We start from the raw sequence: 21,661 nt of genomic DNA on the forward strand, positions 1-21,661 counted from the left end.
GTCAGAAAAAATGTCTTGACTATCCTTGTTGTTAGTGCCCAAGTTAGCTTACAGGACAACAGAACATGGTCTAAATTTTCTGTTTAGAAAGTACTACTCTCAGAATAGAAAACTGCAATAACAAGAGAGTTCCCCCTTCCGTCCCATTAAGGATAACAGAAATACTCTTTTGCAATAGCTAGCTGCATGGTCAAACTACTTAGGTGTTAATCACCAATAATTATTTAAGTTACTGAAATGTGCACTGCTGTTCAGGCTCTTCATGTAATGTCATTCTTTTTCTCACAGAACTACAATAACCTATTGAACTTGAACAAAAGATACTGCTGTTTAACACCTTTCATTTTTACCTATTTATTTTTAAAACAGACAGAGACATAATGCCAAAGACAATAACCGATTTCTTTAGCTATTAATGTAATGTAAGTTTTTAAATGAAACTTGATTTTCAATGTTGAAAAAATAATCACAAGCACCACACTGCAAACTGGCCATACAACTGAGCAAGACTGACACAGATGGATCTCAGCACAGAAATCCCAATTTAAATAAAATGTTTGTTACAAAGTTGCCTGAATACAATTGCCTCCAAACCACTACTGAACTTGGTATTCTTAGAAAAATGCTTACTTTTATTGTGTACATACCTGCTGATGTAAGCGAAGCTTGTCTTCTTCCAGTTGTTTGATTTTTGACCTTTCTAGCTCTAGCTGGTGTGCACATTCCTCCCTGGCTCGACGTACAGAATCCTGAAGCACCTGCAGATTTCGTTCATGCTCTGCTTGCAGCTCCTTCTTTACTCTTTGAAGCTTAAAAAGAGACACATATTTACATTAATCCAGAGGAGTGAGAGCTTCACTTGAGAAGTCTTACAACTGTTACTGTTATTCATGACAGGAAAATTGTTATTAATTTGTGAAATTAAACAATAAAATTGTTCAACTGTTCATTATATATGTTCTTATTGAATTTCAGTTTAACTACCAATCTGCCAATTATTGTATTTGGGCTACAAATATACTCTTGCTTTACTACTGTAAAAACAAAGCTCTCAGGAGCTCCTCTGTACAATCTAAATGATTCTACACAATTGCTCGAGGCAGGTTTCACTTCCACCTTCCTACTACAATGTGAAAAGCTAAATATTCCAATTCACTGCAGAGAGTGTGAAAGTCACAGCTACAGCCAAAAAGTCTTTAGGTCAGTGAGACTGCACTGTTCAAACTGAGCATATTGAGATAATTTCTCATCAAGATAAACAGAAGAACAATCCTTGACACATTTGAACTTTCTAGAAAGATGCTACTGTCCCAGATGACTGCTAGCTGAATAGAAACTTCTCCAATGTCCCATTTCTCAAACTGTAATTTGCTAACTGAACACTACATTATTTTGACCAGATGTTTTTTGAATCCACTGATTTTTATCATCTCTAGCTCTCAGGTCAGAATCTTACTAAACTTTGAGAAAGTTTTTAGAAAAATCTACATAAGATTCAAAATAACTACTTCTACTAAGCCTGAAATGCACTTGGCCAATGTGAGCACCAGATTTTGTTGCACAGATGCTGACGTCAAAACATTATTTACAGCACAAACTGCACCTTGAGGTACAGACAGCCTGGGTACTGAACAGAACACTGGCTCAGCCAGTGAATATCTGTGTTAGGAATTATCAATTTTGTTACAAGCACAGAAGGCATGAGTAGGCTAGAAAAATTAATCTGAGTTACAAAGAGGAAAGAAAGTTTAGCTGTTTGCACAGCTAAAACACCACAGTATTTTACCTACGTAATTTTGAGTTTGTCCTGAAATACAAGAATAGGCAGTTTATTTTCTCTTTCCATATGACTAGCAACCCTGAAGTGACACACACTTTGCCAGATTGGGCGTGTTAGTACAGTGGTAGTTACTGGTTTCTCCTGCATCCTCTTTCACCCTGTCACTATTGGAAAAAATAAACAGAAGTAGGAACTCTGAAAACGTTGGAAAACAAAACCTGAAGTTTCTCCCAGATCTTCTTGTCACCTTCTCCTATTTCAACAAACAATCTAGCAATTACTTTTTGAAGTGAGGCACTCTTGTGTATGTGTACAACAGTCACCTGACAGTGCTAAACTTCAAACAGAGATATGCTAATGTAACACAAATGTCTGCACTGACATTAATTCTGTCAAGAATAGAAGGTTTACAGTTCTGTAATCCTATCAACCCATTTAAAAGTTCACTGAATTTCTATTTCAGTAAAAAAGTGTAGCTGTAACAAAACTTGGCTTAATTGCTAGTGTTCCACTACACATCACTATGAACGTGTCTAGTTAGTATCTTACACACAAAGCACAGTTGTCACTATGTGAAAACTCAAACCTCATAGAAGTAGCTAATGCAATTACATTGTTTAATACAACCAGTTTTTACCTCTGATTCAGCGTTAAAAAGCTGTCTCTCTCGCTTATCCAGATCTCTCAGGGTTTTCTGAAGCTGTCCTTCCAAAACATTATATTCTGCTACCTAAACAAAAGAGGGAAAAGGTATAAAATATTGATAGCTTTTATTTAGAAATTTCCATATAAAACAAGTATCTAGCTCTTAAAAACTTGCAATGGGGTACTTACTTCTAACTCATAGGCCACAGAAGGGCTTTTTGACCAGGCAAGTAAAATGCAATCAAACAGCTCCCATATACAGCAAATCTAATCTAAGGAAATTTCTAACAAATATTCTATGATTAAAGGCTACTTTGAATTCTTTTGCACTGTTGTAGACTAGTTGCACGCATATGAGTAGCTGCAAAGGATAATTACAGACCTTTGATACATGTTACCAAATACCTTGTTAGATTTATAACAATTTAGACCTTCTGCAAATATAAGGAGGAATTTCCTTACCTTTTTCTTCACTAATGCCTCTCTCTCCCGGTCTCTTTTCTTCCATTCCTCTGCAAGTGCTTGCATATGGACCATTTCCTTCTTTTTAAGCTTTCAGAGGAAAAAAAAAATCCCAAACCAGATCAAAATTGCTGAAAGTGCACCTTTAGAGTACTAGCAGACCTAAGTCTTGAAGCAAAAGTATTTAGTATGCTGACTTGTATAGCTCAAGATATGATTCTGATAGTGAAAGACATCTTAAACTGAAGTACAAAATGCAAAGTAAATGCATGTTTGAGAAAAATATCCAAAGAACGACTAGATTTTCACTACCTTTTCAAAAGAAGTAAACAAAAACACATAGAACAACTTCAAGAGTAGACAGTAATGGTTTTTGAGATGCAACTAACAGAATATAGAATTAATATTTAACATCAATAGTTTGAATCTTGAATCTATTGTACTTTATAAAGAGTAATGGAAAATTGTGAAGATGGTATTCTGCAGTTCAAACCCAGGACTTTCTTCACTTTCTTAAGAATTAACCTTCTTCATTAAGTAAGATCATGAAATTTGTGAATGGAGTAGTTTACATCTAAAGTTTTAATATTCTGTATAAGTAAAATTTAGTTCTTACTTCAAATGCTAAAATAAAATATAATTAAGGTTGTTATCTGTATCAATTCTATTAAAACTTCTCTGGCAATCACATAATTTAGGTAATAAAAAAGAGAGCAAAAACCTGATTTTCAAAAATGTCCTCTTGCATTTCCTTCCACATTTCTAACTCCAGTGCTGCTTTGTATTCCAGAGTTTCTCGAGGTTCTGGATGGTCTTCTGGGGCACGGCAAAGCTGAGTGTGAGGGACATGCTGTTGCTGATCAGCACCTACATCCTGATATAATAAGAGTGGATTTTTCATTGGAACTTAAAGTTGTCAAAGACATGTTCAAAAGAAAAAGAAAAGATTTTTTATAAAATTTACTTGAGAAGAATCTGACACCATAACTTCTTGCACTTTGACAAGTCCGTAGTCTTCCAAGGTGATGGTGTACGAAAGCTCTGCTATTCTGCTGCCTGACCTATAAATAGCATTAGAATGTTATTTTAATTAAAACTGCCTAAAGATACAGAAAAAGAACTGTAACACCCAACACCCAAAACAGCAAAGCTGAAGTTGTTCTGTGCAAGCTCAGAATCTCTAAACACTTGCCCATGTGAGAGCTCAAACATGCTCTCCTATATATATTGTTAAGTTAGGGCCTAGTTTATGAATTAATGTCAAGCCTTCTGACTTAAACTTGGCATTAGAAACCTATTTAACTAACAAATTACTATGATCAATACATCCCTGCAATGAGGGAATAATCCAAAATTTTACCTACAGTCCTAAATCTAATGATGTAACTGTTCATATACAGGCACTGCTGCTGACTTCAACTTAAGATACTCATTAAATTTCCTTAGTTTTCCTTGTTTAGACTTTAACAGTAATCTTCTAGTTATCCACAATATAAGTAACTTAGCATATAATTTGTGATAAAACATCCTTGGATTTCTATAAACACATTTCTGGAAGCTTCAGTATGGGGAATTGGCAACTTCAAATCACAAAGAGGTTAAAATATCTACCTGCCCTTGCACAGAAACAATACCTACATAACAGATATTTTAAAAAATTAATGTGAAAGTAGTTGTGGTTTCTGCTTAAGAACAGTTTGTTTCCAACTGCCTCATCTCTAATCACAGTCAAACTGTAGTAAACAAAGCCAGTCCTTTTCACAGAAAGGTATTAAGAGAAGGAACAGAAAATCATGTAACTGCAAATGATCAAAAGTTTCACATGAAAGTACACTGAATTGTAGACCTTGGTCAAAACAAAACCCTTCATTTCAGTGATAATCGCTCAAAGGCAAATTACACAATCACTCGTCACCTGGAAGCTGCAGAACATACCAAGCAACAACATGCTGAAAGAATTAACCACAGCTGTAGTTTTCACAGAAATTCACTTTCAGCAAATATAGAGTAGATGACACTAAAATGCTTTTTACAAGGGTGCAGGCTTTTACACTATACTTCTATTTGCAAAGGAAAAAATCCAATAAATGCTTGTACTTCACTTAAAATAAATGGCTGCATTAAATTCTTACAACTTTCCATTGGATACTGACTAAAAAAGAAAACAAGATTTGCATTAGTTGACCTCAGAGATCCGAGTAAATGATTAGACAAGTCTGTTGAACGTACCAGTGTAAAAAGAAGGTTGCGCCAACAAGAGCAAGAAAAAGAAGGGGTTAGCACAGAAAAACACAGATCTTATTACATTTTGAGAATGCCATCTAGTGGTTATGCTTTGTGCAAAACCAGGTTTCATTTAACTAACAGAAAAAGTATAAAGCTTAATGTACGGTGAGACCTTAAAGTAACTCTTCAGAGAATGAGGCCATGCCAGCTTTCCCACAGAAGTTTAAGCAAAGCCAGAGGTTAATTTTTTATTAAGTTTAGTTAATTTATTATTAAGTTGGGAGGAGAGGAGACACCCAGTCACTAACATGAAATTTCCTGTGAGTTAAATATAAAATGCATTTTCTAAAATCTGTTGCATTAGCTGTTTAAAATTGACCTCAGTCTTAATAGCGATTATGTTTATTTTTAAGGGCATAATCAAATTCCATCATTACAAAGAAAAAAAGAGGGTCTAGACACTGATTGTAAACACTAATCATCTTCAACAAGGACACAGGACAGAAGTAACTACTAATCAAAAAGAAAAATAGAAAAATACACACACACACAAATATAAATATACCTATAAATATAAAGCCCCAGCACTGCTCCATGTAAATGAACACTTGTCTTCAGACAGAGTATGAGCTAACACTGCTCCTTCTGATGTGCAGAAGCTGAAACCCCTGCTACTATCCTGAAAAAACAGGAGACATCTCCATTCTCTAGGTGCATCTGTCCTCCTAACTTTCACCAAAGTCAGTTAGTTGTATCTAAAAGCATACTATGGACAAATAATGTTAAATATATTATGGAATATCAACTTTTATATAATTAAGTGGCTTCCTTTTGGAAGTGCCTCAGAACCTTTTTTCCAATTGTTTATTTCTTAATCTGTCTGTGAAGTTTAACTTACCCAGGATCATGATTACATAAAAGTTTATTACAATGACTTTGGTAGTAGTGTATACACTGCTCAATATGAAGAGGCAATTTAGCTTTTCATCTCTTGGATGCCTATTCCCCCCCTGCATACTGCAGTACTCTGCAGCCTGTTTACCTATTCAAAAAGCTATGCAGGAAAAGCTGTTTTTCAGAGAAACACTAAACAAACTACTCTAGAAAACTTGCTACAGAGGTAAGTATTTTTTAAATAGTTTTACCCTTGTGCTGCTGTGAAACTGACTGTTTCATTGCAAGTCTGACGCCAGCATTGTTCACCATTCCCACCCAAGAAGCGGGTCTTTTCTGAAGCCAAAACATTAGAGAGCTGAAGCCTTGCCATTCCTAGAAGTAAGTCTTTGGCTGTTTTATCCTTGTGCCACAATTCAACCAGCAGAGGCAATCTGAAACAAAGCAGTGATCTTTGCATCAGGCACCAAAATGAAACAGGAGGCATTCTTATTCAGAAGAATCTCACATTCTAGAAGTAACTTCTTAAATCAGTGATGGTTACAAAAGTCAAAATATGAGTTGGTTTCACTGCCTTTCACTTAGAGGAATGAGACTGACTGACTTTGTATCTTCTCAATCACTTGATTCAGATTATCATTCCTTTCTTCAACTGGGGACTAACAATGTTACAGTGAGAGACAAAGAATAGTCCTAACACAGCTTGATCATCTTAATTTATAAATACTTACAAAAGAATTTTAGCCACTGTCACTCAAAAGACAGCACCTCCAGAGCTACTTTAAAAATACTATTTTGATCATTTTTTTACATCTTAATCATTTCTTGAAATCTGGTGGAACTACTAGGAGAAATGTTTTACAGCCCTCAACACTGCAAACTCTTTTCCAGGTACCTGCTGTATTTTTAAAGATATCATATGGATGTTGCATATTAAAAAGAAAAGATTTTCATATTTCAAGAAGTACTCTGTCAAAAACGATGTTATCAAGCTTTACTTTTAAAATTTATGGAAATTGTACTTGTTTCTGTAAGCAACAATACCTAAGTATGCAAGAGAGAAAATCAAGAACTGTAGAATTCCTGACTTTAAATGATAATAGAGAAACTGGAAGAGTAAGCTATTAAGTATTTATTCGCATTAGTCCTTGAATTATTTACTAAATTCTAGCACTGATAATCTTAATGTGACTGCATTTACAACAAAATCTAGAAAAGTGTAATTAAGATTAAAAAAATTGCAAATTACTACCTGAAGAATGTATCTTGAAGCTGATGAGGCATAGTTGCAAAGTCAAATGCACAATATGACTTTGGAAGAAAGACTTCCATGTTCTTTCTAACTTCTACAGGTGGACTTGTCATAATAGGCGCTGCACTGCCAAAAAATGGGTACGAGTACCTAATAAAAACAATAACAAAAATAGTAATTCTATAAATAGATAACTTTTTTGTACCTCTGCAAGAGGAAAACCAGTTTACACATAATTTAGTAAAGCATGACTTGCATCAAAGTTTGCGAAATTTACACTACAAAAGAAGTTTTTATAACCTGTTTGTTCACAACCAGATGAATTCATATTTTACTAGAACTCAGCAATTATTACATAAACTGAGCAGATAAACAGAAGAAAAATTTATACTCACGTGTAGATTGTTCCTTGAGAACATCTGTAACTGTACTTAAGGTTCAGACTAGACTAACATGCAATAACTGATAACTAGGCATACATACACACAGTGTCAGAATCATTAGAAATTTCACTAGCTTTTTCATCTCCATAGTTTAATTGACTGAAAGGCAAGTCAAATCACTTTACCAATATGACTTAAAATGTAGCCTGAAACTACTCTACTGGCAACTTTCAGTGTACCATAAACTGTAACAAAGGAGAGGTCATGAACCTCATAAACTTCGGTTTGTTCAAACTGATGATGCCAGCTGTCAGCTAAGCTCCTAATAAAATCAAATGATGCTTCTATATATAAAAAATGCACTCTCCACCTTTCATGAAGAGCTGTTGAAAGAGCTTATTTAGACTGGAATAAAATAATGCTTCCAATCTACAGTGAATATGCAATTTTTTATCCTGCAACTTTTCTTAATGTTCATGTATCTGGATGTTTCTCCTCTTCAGCTTCCTTCCATGTTCATCACTGAGTATAAAAATTCAAGCGCATAAAACAAAAAAACCCTATGTGTTGTTACTGTTCTGAAACAAATTAACTATTCAAATGTTACATAAAATATTTTATGTGGCAAAATTCCATCCATTGTAACTTGCTTTCAGCATACTACTTACTAATGTAGCCAATATGGAAAGACATTAATGATGCAGGCTATAGTAGACGTATTTTAAAATATTCTAGCTCTACATCTCATCCACACCTTCTCAACCTAGTTCAAACAAAATCTAAACCCCATGATCCACCACCGCAACTAGACTTCCCAGTGACTAGTTAAAAATGTATGAATCAAGCTCTGCCAGAAAAGAGGCAGATCAAACGGAGACGCAACTCCCCAGTCAGAAACACTCAGAAATTTGACTGAATCACCATTTAAAGATATTTAATCACAAATATCAAAAGCACCCTGATGGAAATGAGAAGACAAATTGTAAAAACTATTATTAATCACTCACTTCAAATACACCATCAATAATTGCTCTAATGAAAGTAGAATTTCTTTTTTTAAACCATCAAAATCATCCCTGTATTTACAAGTCTCTCAGATACACTGATTCTTCATTAAAGCTAGAATGGATTTCCTTTGGATTCATACACAAACCAGTGATCTGTCTCTCACTAAAACACTGTAAAGAGTTCTTGGTGGAATGTGGAAAACTAAAAAAAAAAACAAAAAAAACCCCCACAAAAACAAACAAACAAACAAACAAAAACTAAACCAAAAAAACAAAACAAAATGAAGAAAAAAAAAATCACTTCACTGATAAGCTGGAAATGTAGCCAGAAATATTTACTACCAATTACAGCAAAAGGCAACAATCCTTAATGCTCAGTTTAGTGATAAGCCAGGTGAACAATCTAAATTATTTTGCTACAGAAAATCAGCTACATTTTAAAAGGCCTGATGAAGGAGAGAGGCACTATGTCACCAGCAATCTCAGCTTATGAAGGCTTTGTATTTTCCAAGAATAACAATAAAAATTGTACCTTAAAATGCAATTTATTGGAAAACCAACTTCCAGACCACGTATACTTCTTAAGTCTATTGAAAAGCAAAAATGGTGAGAGGCTGCTGGAATGACAATCTTCTGTGCTGACACAGGCTCAGAAGAACTGGACACACCCACAGGGTTAGGCTGAGATATCACTACTGGACCACCAGCTGTGTTATCAGCTGAAAACACAAAAGAGAACTCATGAGCATTTTCTATAACTTGTTCTGCCCAAAAATAACAAAATATATCAAAGATTAGTGTCACATTTTAAATGCAAGTAGAGCGGTTGCTTCCCTAAGAGACTTCTATTCCTTGTAAAATAAATGAATACTGTGAAAAATAACCACTCCTTCTGTAAGTTTTACTGCTTCCAAAGGAAAAAAAACCAAAAACCCAATATACTTTAAATCTTCTTACAGGATTGTAATATTTTTCCTTAATCTTTGAAGCTATGTAAGGTTTAACTCACCTTTAAAAGTTTACAATAAGATCAAAGAAATTAAATTCTTCAGAAAGATGGTGTAAGACCTCAGTTTATACTAATTTTTCATAGTCAACTTGAGGGCATGCATAGGAGAAGAAATACTTTTAGAATTTTAGTGCTTTGTAAAATTAATTAACTTCTTTAGGGGAAGTACAAAGACAATCAGATTAACAGGTCAATTGTGCTCATGTAAGGCAGCATCACCCTTGGCCCCAAGCTTTTAGTTTGGCCCCACATTTTACTTTGAAGCAAACAAAAATGTGCAAAGCACATCTGCTTCTGGTCACAGAACCCATGCACTGTGGCACCCATTTTATAATTTAGAAAGCAGAAGCAACATTGAGTGGCTGCCCAATTGCATCCAGGCTTCTCGCATCCTTACAATGAGACCCAGTATTGCCTTCAGAGAGTAAAACATCAAACTACAAATCCCATAGACAGGTCTCCTAAAGGCGTTCTTGAAAAATGTTCAAGACATTTTGTTTAAGACTTTAAGGGCTATTTAGGCTACCAAGCCCCTACAAAATGAGGGAATGAAAATATCAGATAAGAATGTGACAGTCTTTTATAAGTGCTACTTGTTCTGATATTGCCTTCATAATTATTTTAACCATTTTCATTTTTGTAATTTTTAAGGAAATACATAATTACTAGCATTGACTTTATTCTTTCCTCCTTTATCCTAAGTGTTTTGCTTGCATTAATAGTAATATTACAAAAAACAAAAATGCTGTAATATTTTAACATCAGTTAGTTAACACAATGTATGAAGGAAACTATCTTAAGTGATTCAGGTAGAATGTCAGTAGATTGCTTGGTGCAAAGAATTGGCAGAATGGAATTTAAAGGTCATACAGCTTTTAAGTACATACAGCTTACTGTTAAAATCCATTTAAGTTGGTTGTATAGTCAAATTTCATTTAATGTACTAAATTTAATGAATTTTGCCTTACTGGGATTTTGCAGAGGTGACTTTGCTCTGCTCTGTGATTTCAAAGTTGGAAGCTCTTCAAAACACTGTTTGCTAACCTCTTGAGGGCAGCCAGCCACCAGTCCTGAAAGACAAATGTGAAATGACATGTTTTACACCTTAGCGAAACAGAATTATAAAATTACTGTTACTATTAATAAAAAAGCACAATCCTGGATTTCCTAACCAGAGATTCAAACCAGCTGCTGGGTTCACAATACATTCTTTTTACATTCCATATAAAGGACTTAATCGTTGCTTAAGTAAGATCAGTCAGGATTAAAAGAAAATTTGCCTGAATTAGCAGACAAATCCTGATAGCCCATTCTAGGACACAGAATTTCCTCTACAGAACTGTCTTTAGGACAAAGCTCAAAAGATCAGCAATACAAATATAATTAGAAAAACAATAATTCCACTTTATTAATGGACCACCTCTTAAGAAGATTCCTGCTCAGTAACATTTAGCAAAACAACATTTTTTGAGATTTATTTGGTTCTCATGGTATTTCTTATCTCTGTTCCTCTTCCACTTTTCCACTTCTGAGTTCTCAAATCAGAAACAAGTCTTCCTAGGGCTTGGGCTAGCAAGTCTGAACAAAAGGATCTTGTAAAAACAAACAAAACAACCCAGTTGCTTGGTTTTGTCCAGGAATCTGTACTATATGAACGTTTGTCTTCACAAATTATAATCCACATAGTAAATTCCTTAGAAAACTCAAAAATCCCACATTATCCCTGCTTTTCTATTGAATAAATTAACACTAGACAACTTTATCTCATTGAGCAAGTCAGTTTCTTCAAAGGCATCACACTAAACCTTCTCATTCACAACTCCAGGAAATTCCAAAAACTTTTGTTATGATTTTTCAAGCTTATGACCATCCACCTCACTTGTAATCAATGCACCCCCAAATCTCTAATCTGGCTCTTACAAGTGTACTTAACAATAATCATGTTCAAATCACAACATTTATCCTCCTTCTATTATTTGTTTATGCAAATGATTCTGACTTGCCTGGAACTTATTACCAGAAGTTAGTACTACTTCATGAATATACTAGAAAGGAGTAGTACATGATCCAAGACCACACTTAGCAACTGGGCAAAGAAATTATATACTACATACCCCTTTTCCTTGGTTTTGTGCCTTTTTCAAACTTAAGACTTTCCACTTCACTCTCTGTTGCTACATCTTCTTTTGAAGAACACTGGTCAGTTTGAGACGGGACATTTTGGGATCTCTGTTGCTGGCTCTCTGTTTTTCCACTAACAGGTAAAAGAACTTTCTCCTGTGGCTGTTTGGGTTCAGTTGCAGCATTTAAGGGAATCAAAGGCTGAAATAAATGATAGTTTTCTTATTGACCATAGCTTGCATTGAAAAATTCTGTCTATGACACTTCATAGTATGAGATTATTTTTCTGACACAGAAAAATGCCAATGAAAGAGTTATTCATATAAAGCAATTAATTCTTTCAGTTTTTTTTTTTTTTTTGTTTAACACAAAACCCAGTCAAATATGATTAAGAAACACTAATAATTTTTTAACATTAAACTGTGTCTAAACCAACAATGAACAGGTAAGACATACCTGTGTAGTCAAGTTCTCCCTTTGCAGAACTACAGATACCCCAACAGTAGGAGCCAGATCTAGAGGCAGTTGTGGCAGCTTCTGTTTAGCTCTATTTGGTGGAACAAGAACAAATGGTCCCTCTATTGCCACAGGGTGTTGGTCAATCTCCACATTTCCTCTCTTCAGCAGTCCTGACAGGGGAACTTCAGTACTTCCAAGAGAGTGGTCCCCACAGCAAAGATGGATCTGCACACACACAAAGGCATTAGAAAGTAACTGGTATGTGTAATTTGCACTGGAACCATCTGTGCACCCTCCACTAAAGGTAGCATAAATAAAACAAGTTATCATGCCTAACCCAGTCCCTGCATGCTGAGAATAAGAACAGCTATGAAATGTCAGTTTTGATCAGGTGGGATTTGTTCACTGATAGGGCAGCAGCAAATCACTGCACTGCTCTTCTGAGGACCTGTCATATCATTCCTTCTGTGGGATAAATTCAGTACTCAGTGGCTTTTAAACACTGCCATTCATGCATAGGCATATAAAATGCATGACTGCAAAGTAATGAAAAAGATTACTTGAAGGCTTTGGGCATATATTTAGATACCACTTAACTGGAAAGGATTTTTGGAATTAACTGTGGTTTTAATTCCTGGTAAATATAATAATTTGAAAACTTGATTCAACTGTATGTTTCTTACGGAGTTTATATTTATACCTACAAGTGAAAGATTGATCTTAAAAAAAAAAAAAAAAAACAAACAACACAAAAGGTATTCTATTTTCCTCAAAGTTACTCTTTGAAACTCAAATACTAACTTGCTTTTTCCCAAATAAGAGTCACTTCAGTTTTGATTTAGCAGATCAGAAGACTGTATTCCCATCCTTAATATTTATTGCACTTAAGGAGAACTGTTGTGTTGAAAGGTGGGAGTTGCCAGTATACATATCTAAGTGCACATATATACGTACATACATATAAATATGGTCATACAATACATACATACACACATTCTAGTCTGGCAGCTAGCACCTTTTACAACCAAAGTCTCCATTTTTGGAAATATATGTTAAAATTAAGAATCAGAACACAGTGCTCTGATCCTGTATCCTAAGACTTAAGATGCTGAGTGAGAACTCAAAGGAACTCCAAATCAATATGTGGATCTGACCACAAAAGAACTTTTGTTCAAAAAATTGTTCTTTACATATGATGCAAACATGCATAATTCCCCATTTATGTATCATATATGTTTAAAGACTGTTTTAGACTAAGAATAAATTCCAAACACATCAGTGGACATTGCTCCAAAAATACTTAAACTTGTGGCAAAAAAAAAAAAATGAAACAATACAAGATTTGAACTAAAGCATTCTTAACCACTCTGCATAAAAACCCTAGAATGGTTTGTATAAACTTAAAGAAAATAACTTTAAAGAGTCCAGATCCACAAATACTTTGTATAACTAATTCTGTCTTATTTACCAGCTACATTATCAGAAACCCTATACCACCCTCACTCAACAAAGCAGACTCTTGTTTTGTAATCTTGTAATTAGTTTGAGACATGCACAGATTACCATAAATACTCTAAGTACTACCTGATGTTTAGAATCATAGACTTGCTTAGTTCAGAAAAGACCCTTACGTCTACTCAGTCCAGCTGTTAACCTAACTCTGCCAACTCACCACTGTCCTCCATTTAAAGGCAAGGCTAAAAAAGATAAGCAATATCCCATAACAGCCCAAAAATGTCTGTAGTATATTTAGAAACAGCATTTGTCTACAGAGCAGGTAAAAAAGACAGACCTTCCTTATAATTCACACAAGATGTGCTGAGGACAGTGACTTTAGAACTGAGGCAAGAGTGACCTGAGCAGCTGGTACTGGATTACCATAGGTAGCACAAAGCAGGACTCTGGGCTGCAGATGGTCTGATTGCAGCGCAGACCCCAAAGCTCAGAGCTCTTCAGAGAGCCACATTAGCTCTTTGGGAAGACCATATTTCAGCAACACCTTTTATCATGGCATACAAACCACCTTGCAGTAACAGCAACTAATTAAAAAGACAGCACTCCATCTAGCTAGGAAACTTGGTGCTATGGTTTCCCTCACATCAGCAAGCTGATCACCTTATATTTGAGCTAAAATACTATAATACTGTCTTAGTTTGGAAACAGAAATGCTTCACAGATTCAACCTGAGACACACTCTACTTCTTTAATTTTAATTATTTATTTTCATTCACACTTGAAATTAAACAGCTTACCTGCAATTTTGACTGTGCACAAAGATAAAGTTGAAGAACATCTACTGTACTACGTATTCGAACTGAAGCTCTTTCTGGCTCAAAGTTTGGATTAATTAAATCAGTGAAAGGTTCATTTGTGACATCATTTCCCAGTAACGAATAGTAGAAAAAAAACTCAGGTTGTCGGTCAGGGAGCTTCATAGTACTAGGAACTAACTGAAAGAGATCAGAAGAGAATTATGTATCTCTTTCCTTGATGCAGTTACAGTAATTCTGAAGCACTAGTTTGGAAATTAGAACTTAAAGACTGACCAGCTGACCTAAATCATAACTTGCACTCCACATAAAACTTATTATATTAATACTCAAAAATGTTTTACTTAAAGTAAAAAAGAGCAAGACTTGTCAACACCAAAGGTTGTAACTGACACGTATTTACTAACATCAAGTACCTCATAAATACTCAGAAATAAGCTATGCCTTCATAAAATATATCCAATTATTAAATAATGCAGATTAGAAACTGTTATATAATTTATGTGATTAAATAAAAGACTGAAACAGACGAACTTCCTCCTGTAGGCAACTGTGAGTTCAATGCCTAAAGAGGCACATGCAACAAGCACGATCACTGTCAATTTTGCTTCTCAAGGTCCTACAATTCTGACATGGAAAACTATTTTCCCTGAAAAAAAGAAACATGACCAGACTGAAGAGAGTTTATCACACACCATGAATTCTATACCAATTAAAACAATGCTGTCAGTACAGCAAAAACACAGCAGCTAAGGTCTAAAGCTGAAATAACCATTAGCATGCCATTTTATCCAAGCTAATAAGTCCTTCCCTCAGGCAATATACAAGCTCTGTCTTACATACTTGAAAAGCACTTCACCTTGTTTGAACTCCAGTGCACAGGCACCACACTGTAGACTGGTATTATCCACACATAAACTTCTTACACAATACTGCAGTAGAAAAGTATGGATTTCATACGAATGCATCATTTGAAGTAAATACAGCTTTAGTACTTCAAAAGAATTATATTTCATCTGCAGTCTGAGATGTTAAGAACTTCAAAAAGTTTTAAAATGAATATAAATTCACTTTAGGACAAGGTTATTTCTGGAAATAAGCTCAAAAAAACATTAAAAACAAATTAGAAATGAGGAATGGGAGGGTGAAAATATTAATGTGGGATAACACTTCTTAAAAACTACACATAGCAAGGAAACAGACCTGCTCCAACTGTGTGGCAAATGCAATGGTTACAGACAAAACAAAGTGATCCTTGCAATACTCTGCTGGTCCAATTTGATGATAGCCCTCTTCTTCATTCAAGACTGGCACAAGACTTTTAGGGTCCAGTTCACGAAAAAGGGTTAGTACTAGGAGAGAAGAAAAAAACATGAGTAACTAGTGGCCTTTGTAATTGCTTTGATATATTTTAAGCATTACACATGGAAATTACATGTGGAAAGAAAAACTACAAAAAAAAAATCTTGATGTCTGCTACCAAAGTTTTGCAAAACACAAAGAAGTCTCTAGGTATACTTCGAAACAGCTACAAAAAATTCTGAAATTAACTTTTGTTCACGACTGTTACGCTGAACACTATGCTAAACAGAATTCTAGCTCCTATTTTTATTTTGTGTTACAATGAGAAAGATTACAGTAACTGGAAGTTTATTTCACTAGGCTAGAGTGTACCACGCTTTTTCTTTACTTTGCAATATGCAGTTACTGCCCTGCATTTTCTTTAATGAGCAATCTATTGGAACAAGGATGCTGTGACATTCCACAGATCTTCAGAATGCTTCATTTAAAGATTTTTCATCTCAAGTCTTCAGTGCATAAAACTCTGTATTCTGGTTTGCTAGTTTTTGTTCTATAGTGCCCTCAGGTTACACGAAATAGAAATAATGACATAGCATTTTGTGAACAAAATAGTTCTGTTTCAAATTCTAGAAGCTTTAGACAACTTAAGTCAGTAAAGAAAGAAAAGAGTGTATGAATACTAAACGGAAAAGTATCTGACCAGACTAGAACCGGGTAATACAGCTTTGTTACAGCCAGTACCTGGAACATTAGCTTTACAACTGTAAAAACCCAGAAGTTCATTTTTCCCCATCACATAAATATTATATTGACTAATTTTGACATGATGCAAAAAAGGAAAGAGCTGGCAAACTTGTTTGTAGCAATTATTCCACAGAAAACATGAAATGGGAAATCGTGCTGAGTAAAGGCAGAAAGATTTTTTTTTGCCAGTGTCACGAGGGATAAGAGAACTTGCAGGAACAAAGACCACATGGGAAGTGCAGACTAAGGAATAATTTAGAGTAGTTTTTTGCCTCCTTGACAGATGTTACAATATGGAAAGTTCCCTGAGTTTTGCTGTAATCCTGAAAGAATGGAGAAAGCTATCTTACACTGAAAATTAAATCCTGTCTTAACCAATCTTGAAATGCAGCCAAGTCAGTGAATTCTGGGCCAGAAGCTTATAAAACATTTACTGATCACTCTACTTCTACAAAATTACAGCCACAGATCACCAGCAGAGAGCTGATGGATTTAGAATTAGAGAAAATGTACCTTCAGGGCAACAACACAAGTATTGTAAGGTATGGAGGAGAAAATCCACTAGTTTTACCAAAAGGGTCATTTTTCAAAAGTTAAGTAGATAGGCATTCGGGTGAGAGAACAGGGCAAGATGGAAATATGTTTTTGTTTCTAAAATCTTGCTTTTGTTCTTTCAACATCTACTAACTTGCATTAAAAAGAAAACCAAAACACACAGATGAAAAAGTGACTTGAAGGCATAGCACAGAAAGGCACCAAACATTAACATTTGAGGTCCAATAGATTTTTGACACATTTCACTGATTTCCTTCAAGAAAAGTAAACAAGAGAATCCAGAATTGGAATGAGTCCCAACAGTAAGCAGATGTTACTACAAAAAATCTTAACAATAGTACATAATTTAAGTACCTAAAGATTAGAAGAAGAACTGACCAAAAAAGAAGCAAGCCTACCCAGCAAATGAACCATTTTACTACTTTACAGTTCCAAGCCCAAACTACTGAAACCTTACTTTCTATAAAGGTAAAGCTCTTTCCCTATTTCTTTCATAACTTTCCAAAGCACATAAATACAAGTTAAATACTCAAGGGAGTTAACTATGAACCCCTGATTCTCATTTTAAATACCAGTTGGTTTGCAACTTGTCCACCTAAAAGAAGTCACACAATTATCACAGTAAAGAATCCCTGAAAAACTTACTACCACAAGGTACACTAATCAGCTGCAAAGGGTTTGCACTGAAACAGCTGTGATATTAAAATTCTCTTGAGACTTAACAGATTTTCAACAAGTGATATGTCATCTGCCACAGGAAGATTTTTAAGTCAAAGTGAGCGATATCATGTTACTTACACTTGCCTTCTCTAGGGGGTGCCTCCTTTGCTTTAAAATCATCAACTAGGGCTTTTGAGTCCGTCTCCAATGCAACACCAATTTGTATTTCAGGTTTAAACTTAGGGTACTTATTACTAAGCAAAGGATACCATTTAGGTGCCTACAGAATGGAAAAACAAAAATAAGACCACAAAGTGTTTAAATACAACAGAAAAAAATAGTATAATACTTTTACAGGTAACTCAGTCTTAATCTAGCACTTCTACTTTATCATCTACAGAAATACACTTTGGTTTTTATTTCTAAAAATTTGGTGTATTTAGTACACTATTGTACTAATATATTCTATAGAATGGTTACTGGATAACTACCTGAACATACTGTTTTTTTGACTGACTTGTACAGTGAAAAGGTTAGATAGAGAAATATACCACAAATCTTTATTTAGAAAACCTTCAAGTCCTTGGCTGCACAGTAAGTCATATGCATTGAAAATGCTCTAGAAGAATGATGCCAGAATAGGACCAGGCTCCTCGTATGACCCGTATCAAAGTTATGTTTTGGTCAAGCTTGATACAAGGGAGTTGGCTAATTAAATTTATATAAACAATGATATTGTGCTTTCTCTATGCTGTATTAAAGAGCTAGAAACAATCACCTAACACATCATTCTCCATGGAGGTCCACTATAAAAAAACAACTTAAGACTTGATTTCATGATGGAGACTCAATTCAATTGCTCCATATCTATTGCTTAGATAAAACTTTCCAGTTGATTAAATAATGAAATTGTGTAGATTAACTGGTTGCTAGTGATCCTATTATTCAATTCAGAAGTAAGCAAGACTAGTATCAACTGTATTTTTTAATTTGTGCATGTTCTCAGAATCAAGATGTCTCTCCTCTTACAAAAAGCAACAAAATCCCCCACATATGATCAGTTATACTCCTAAGTGAGACTCAAAAGTTTAGCCTATGCTTTAATTCAAATTATATTATCTGTAACAGCATTGTTGTCAAAACAAAATTTTAAATCTTGATATCCCATAAAGTACCTGTTTCTTTTCTGGGGCAGCCCTTAGATCCAGTACAATGTAGCCTATATTCTCTTTAGTTGAAGATACAGGATCCAATGCAAAACATTGGAGTTTGATAGGTGTACGCTGCAGCCTGAAAAAGTAACTCAGTTGAAACATTAAATATAAAATGTATACCTGCAATTACTTCTCAAAAATAGTTCATAAGTTTCCAGCAAGCCAATGATACAAACTAGATTCATTAGGTCAGAAACTGAACTTATATTGAACATACAAAAGTCATCACTAAGTGAGAGAATGAGCAAGTGGTTTAATTCTTGAGGAAGAGTGCATTGGAGCCTCAGTCTCAAGCGCTATTAAAAAGACATTAGCTACAAATAAACACTTCACTCACATAAAAGAAAAAAAGTACAGAGCCTCACACAAAATTTGAATTTCACTTGGAAGGGCATCTTAAAAACAGGACTCTGGACAAGATTTTTGGGTAAAGCACCTGACTATTGCAAGGCATGTATAAGACATGTAGCACATGGCAAATGTAGGCATCTTTCTCTGTCAAATAAAAATTATACAGCTTTTTTAAACTTCTTTATTAATATGGTCATAACATTACAACCTGTAAGTTGTAAGATTTATGAAATGAAATAACAGTTATGAAAACACTCAATTTCTCAGGTTATCTCTTTGAAATTTTCAAAAACTATTTACACAGGCTTTTCAGACTTGAAATTAAGTTAATTTTGTGCCACAGTATACATAAGAAAGCTTGACTGCAATGTTTGAATTACAGAATTATTAGTTTGCTCTAAGAGCCTGCGGGGTGTTTTTTAGTAGTGTGAAAATATACCCTTTAGAATTTTTAAACATCACTTATCTTGCCACACATTACCTTTTTTTGTACATTTTTCCATAACATTATTGTAGATAAAATAAATTTTCTATAGAACAATTCAGATGACAGTACACCAAAAATTGTATTTCACTAACTGTAAAGACAAGAAAGTTAAATTTTATCTGCATATTAGACTTCACTTTTTAACATTACCTGTGCTGATGAAGTGCTTTCCTATCAAGTTCCCAGGCCAATTCTGTAGCAAATTCTGGCTGATCAGTATGCTCCACGGGGTCAGTAGCCAACTGTTCACCATCTAACTTGGCTTCAACTATAAGCATGTGCTTGGGTCGTTTTGGGAAACAGCGCCCTGTAAAAGAGTGGCATTGCATGTGCCATCAGTAAAAGAGATGCAAGAGCTCAGATGGATGCCATAAATCAGTTACGTGAAATAACCTTCCCATGTCACCTTCCCTGCTCTGATCTTGAAAGAAAAAGTTTGCACTATACAGAAATATGAAAGAATGTAACATGAAACAGACTATTTGTGAAGAAACAGGAAACTAAGTAACAAAGCAAAGTAGCAAGCAATTAGAATTATTTGAGAAATGTAGGATTGGCAATAGGTAAGGGAGCAGGCATGAGAAAGAGTGAAAGTTTTGCTTTAAGTGAAACGGTTATGAACTGTCTGACATCCAAACAGAAATCCATGATCTTGTAAAAGTATTGAATGGTGTTTCTCCTGCCACTTGCTGGAAAAAAAATTTATTGCCAGATTAGGAGAGTGCCTAAAACCGTATAGGATTGGTCCTGGGCTCAGGATCATCCAGTATTCTGATTTGAGATGACAAAAAGAAGTAAAACATTACTTATATCACAGTGTGGGGAGACCATACTACAAGCATATCAGACGACAGGATCTTATTTGTAAGCTCCTTTGGCAAACTACATGAATGGACAGAGAAATAATAGGATTTACTTGACAAAAGGAAAGCATTCAGCCAAAACAACCCAAACTCCCAAACCAATCTCCAAAAGAGAAAAAGACATCCTAACAAATAACTCACGCACACACACTCTAATTAGACTACAGAACCTATAACCCCTGAAAATGCAAGATGACCAACTGGATATACGTTTGTGTCAACACCTAAGGCTGATTTCTACGAAGGGATAAAAATACCAGAATACTTTTTAAAAAACAAAACCAACAAAACCCAGATCCTCGGGGAACGACTGTAACTTTTCGCATTCACTTAATACATTGCGTAAATACCTCCAAAACCTAACAGAGGGTAGCCATCCCTGGCCTTATAATACGTACGTCCAAAGCTTTTTTAAGAACATCGGTTTACTCAACGCTGCTCAGTTTACCCCGCTCACCTCGGAGGCAAAGCCAGCCCTCATCTTCCCCTCGGGACAGAGGGGACGCGCAGCAACCGGGAGGCCACGACCCTCCCGCCTACCTTCCAGCACGGAGACGACGATCAGCAGCCGATCGGCGGCTCTGGAGACCATCTCCCCGCTCCGCCCGGGCGCTGCCAGGGCAGGCAAGCGCGACCACTCCCGAGGCGGAGCGGAGAGAGCCGTGAGCTCTGGAGCCCGCCTTGCCGCCGCCCGCCGCCCTTTTGCCGCCGCCCGCCGCCCTTTTGCCGCCGCGGAGCCTTTAAACACCAACTGCCGCCGCTTCCGCCCGGCAACGCCGGCCCCGCCGCTTCCGCCGCCGGCCCCGCCCCGCCGCTCCGGGGCCCCGGCACTGCCCCGGCCCCGCCCCGAGACCGCCACTTCAGGGCCCCTGCACCGCCCCGGCACCGCCCCGACACCGCCACTTCAGGGCCCCTGCACCGCCCCGACACCGCCCCGGCACCGCCCCGGCACCGCCCCGACACCGCCACTCCCAGGC

At 35.9% G+C, this 21,661-nt stretch overlaps 1 protein-coding gene across 2 annotated transcripts in view; it reads right to left on the reverse strand.

Moving 5' to 3' along the window:
- CEP120 (centrosomal protein 120) overlaps positions 1-21,375 on the reverse strand; it is a 37,804-nt gene extending 16,429 nt beyond the window's left edge. For both annotated transcript variants that reach the window (XM_059492894.1, XM_059492895.1), the window contains exons 1-17: positions 21,225-21,375; positions 19,972-20,128; positions 18,945-19,059; positions 17,908-18,049; positions 15,712-15,860; positions 14,491-14,688; positions 12,236-12,463; positions 11,773-11,980; positions 10,627-10,728; positions 9,182-9,368; positions 7,260-7,409; positions 6,259-6,441; positions 3,852-3,948; positions 3,609-3,761; positions 2,888-2,977; positions 2,418-2,510; positions 648-809 (exon numbers count right to left, since the gene is read on the reverse strand). In XM_059492894.1, coding sequence (XP_059348877.1) covers positions 648-809; positions 2,418-2,510; positions 2,888-2,977; positions 3,609-3,761; positions 3,852-3,948; positions 6,259-6,441; positions 7,260-7,409; positions 9,182-9,368; positions 10,627-10,728; positions 11,773-11,980; positions 12,236-12,463; positions 14,491-14,688; positions 15,712-15,860; positions 17,908-18,049; positions 18,945-19,059; positions 19,972-20,128; positions 21,225-21,276 — 2,466 coding nt within the window. In that variant the 5' untranslated portion in view covers positions 21,277-21,375. The remainder of the gene's footprint in view (positions 1-647; positions 810-2,417; positions 2,511-2,887; positions 2,978-3,608; positions 3,762-3,851; positions 3,949-6,258; positions 6,442-7,259; positions 7,410-9,181; positions 9,369-10,626; positions 10,729-11,772; positions 11,981-12,235; positions 12,464-14,490; positions 14,689-15,711; positions 15,861-17,907; positions 18,050-18,944; positions 19,060-19,971; positions 20,129-21,224) is intronic.
- Between the last annotated feature and the right edge of the window lie 286 nt (positions 21,376-21,661).

The sequence above is a fragment of the Ammospiza nelsoni genome, chromosome Z, assembly GCF_027579445.1.
Source record: "Ammospiza nelsoni isolate bAmmNel1 chromosome Z, bAmmNel1.pri, whole genome shotgun sequence".
NCBI lineage: Eukaryota > Metazoa > Chordata > Aves > Passeriformes > Passerellidae > Ammospiza > Ammospiza nelsoni.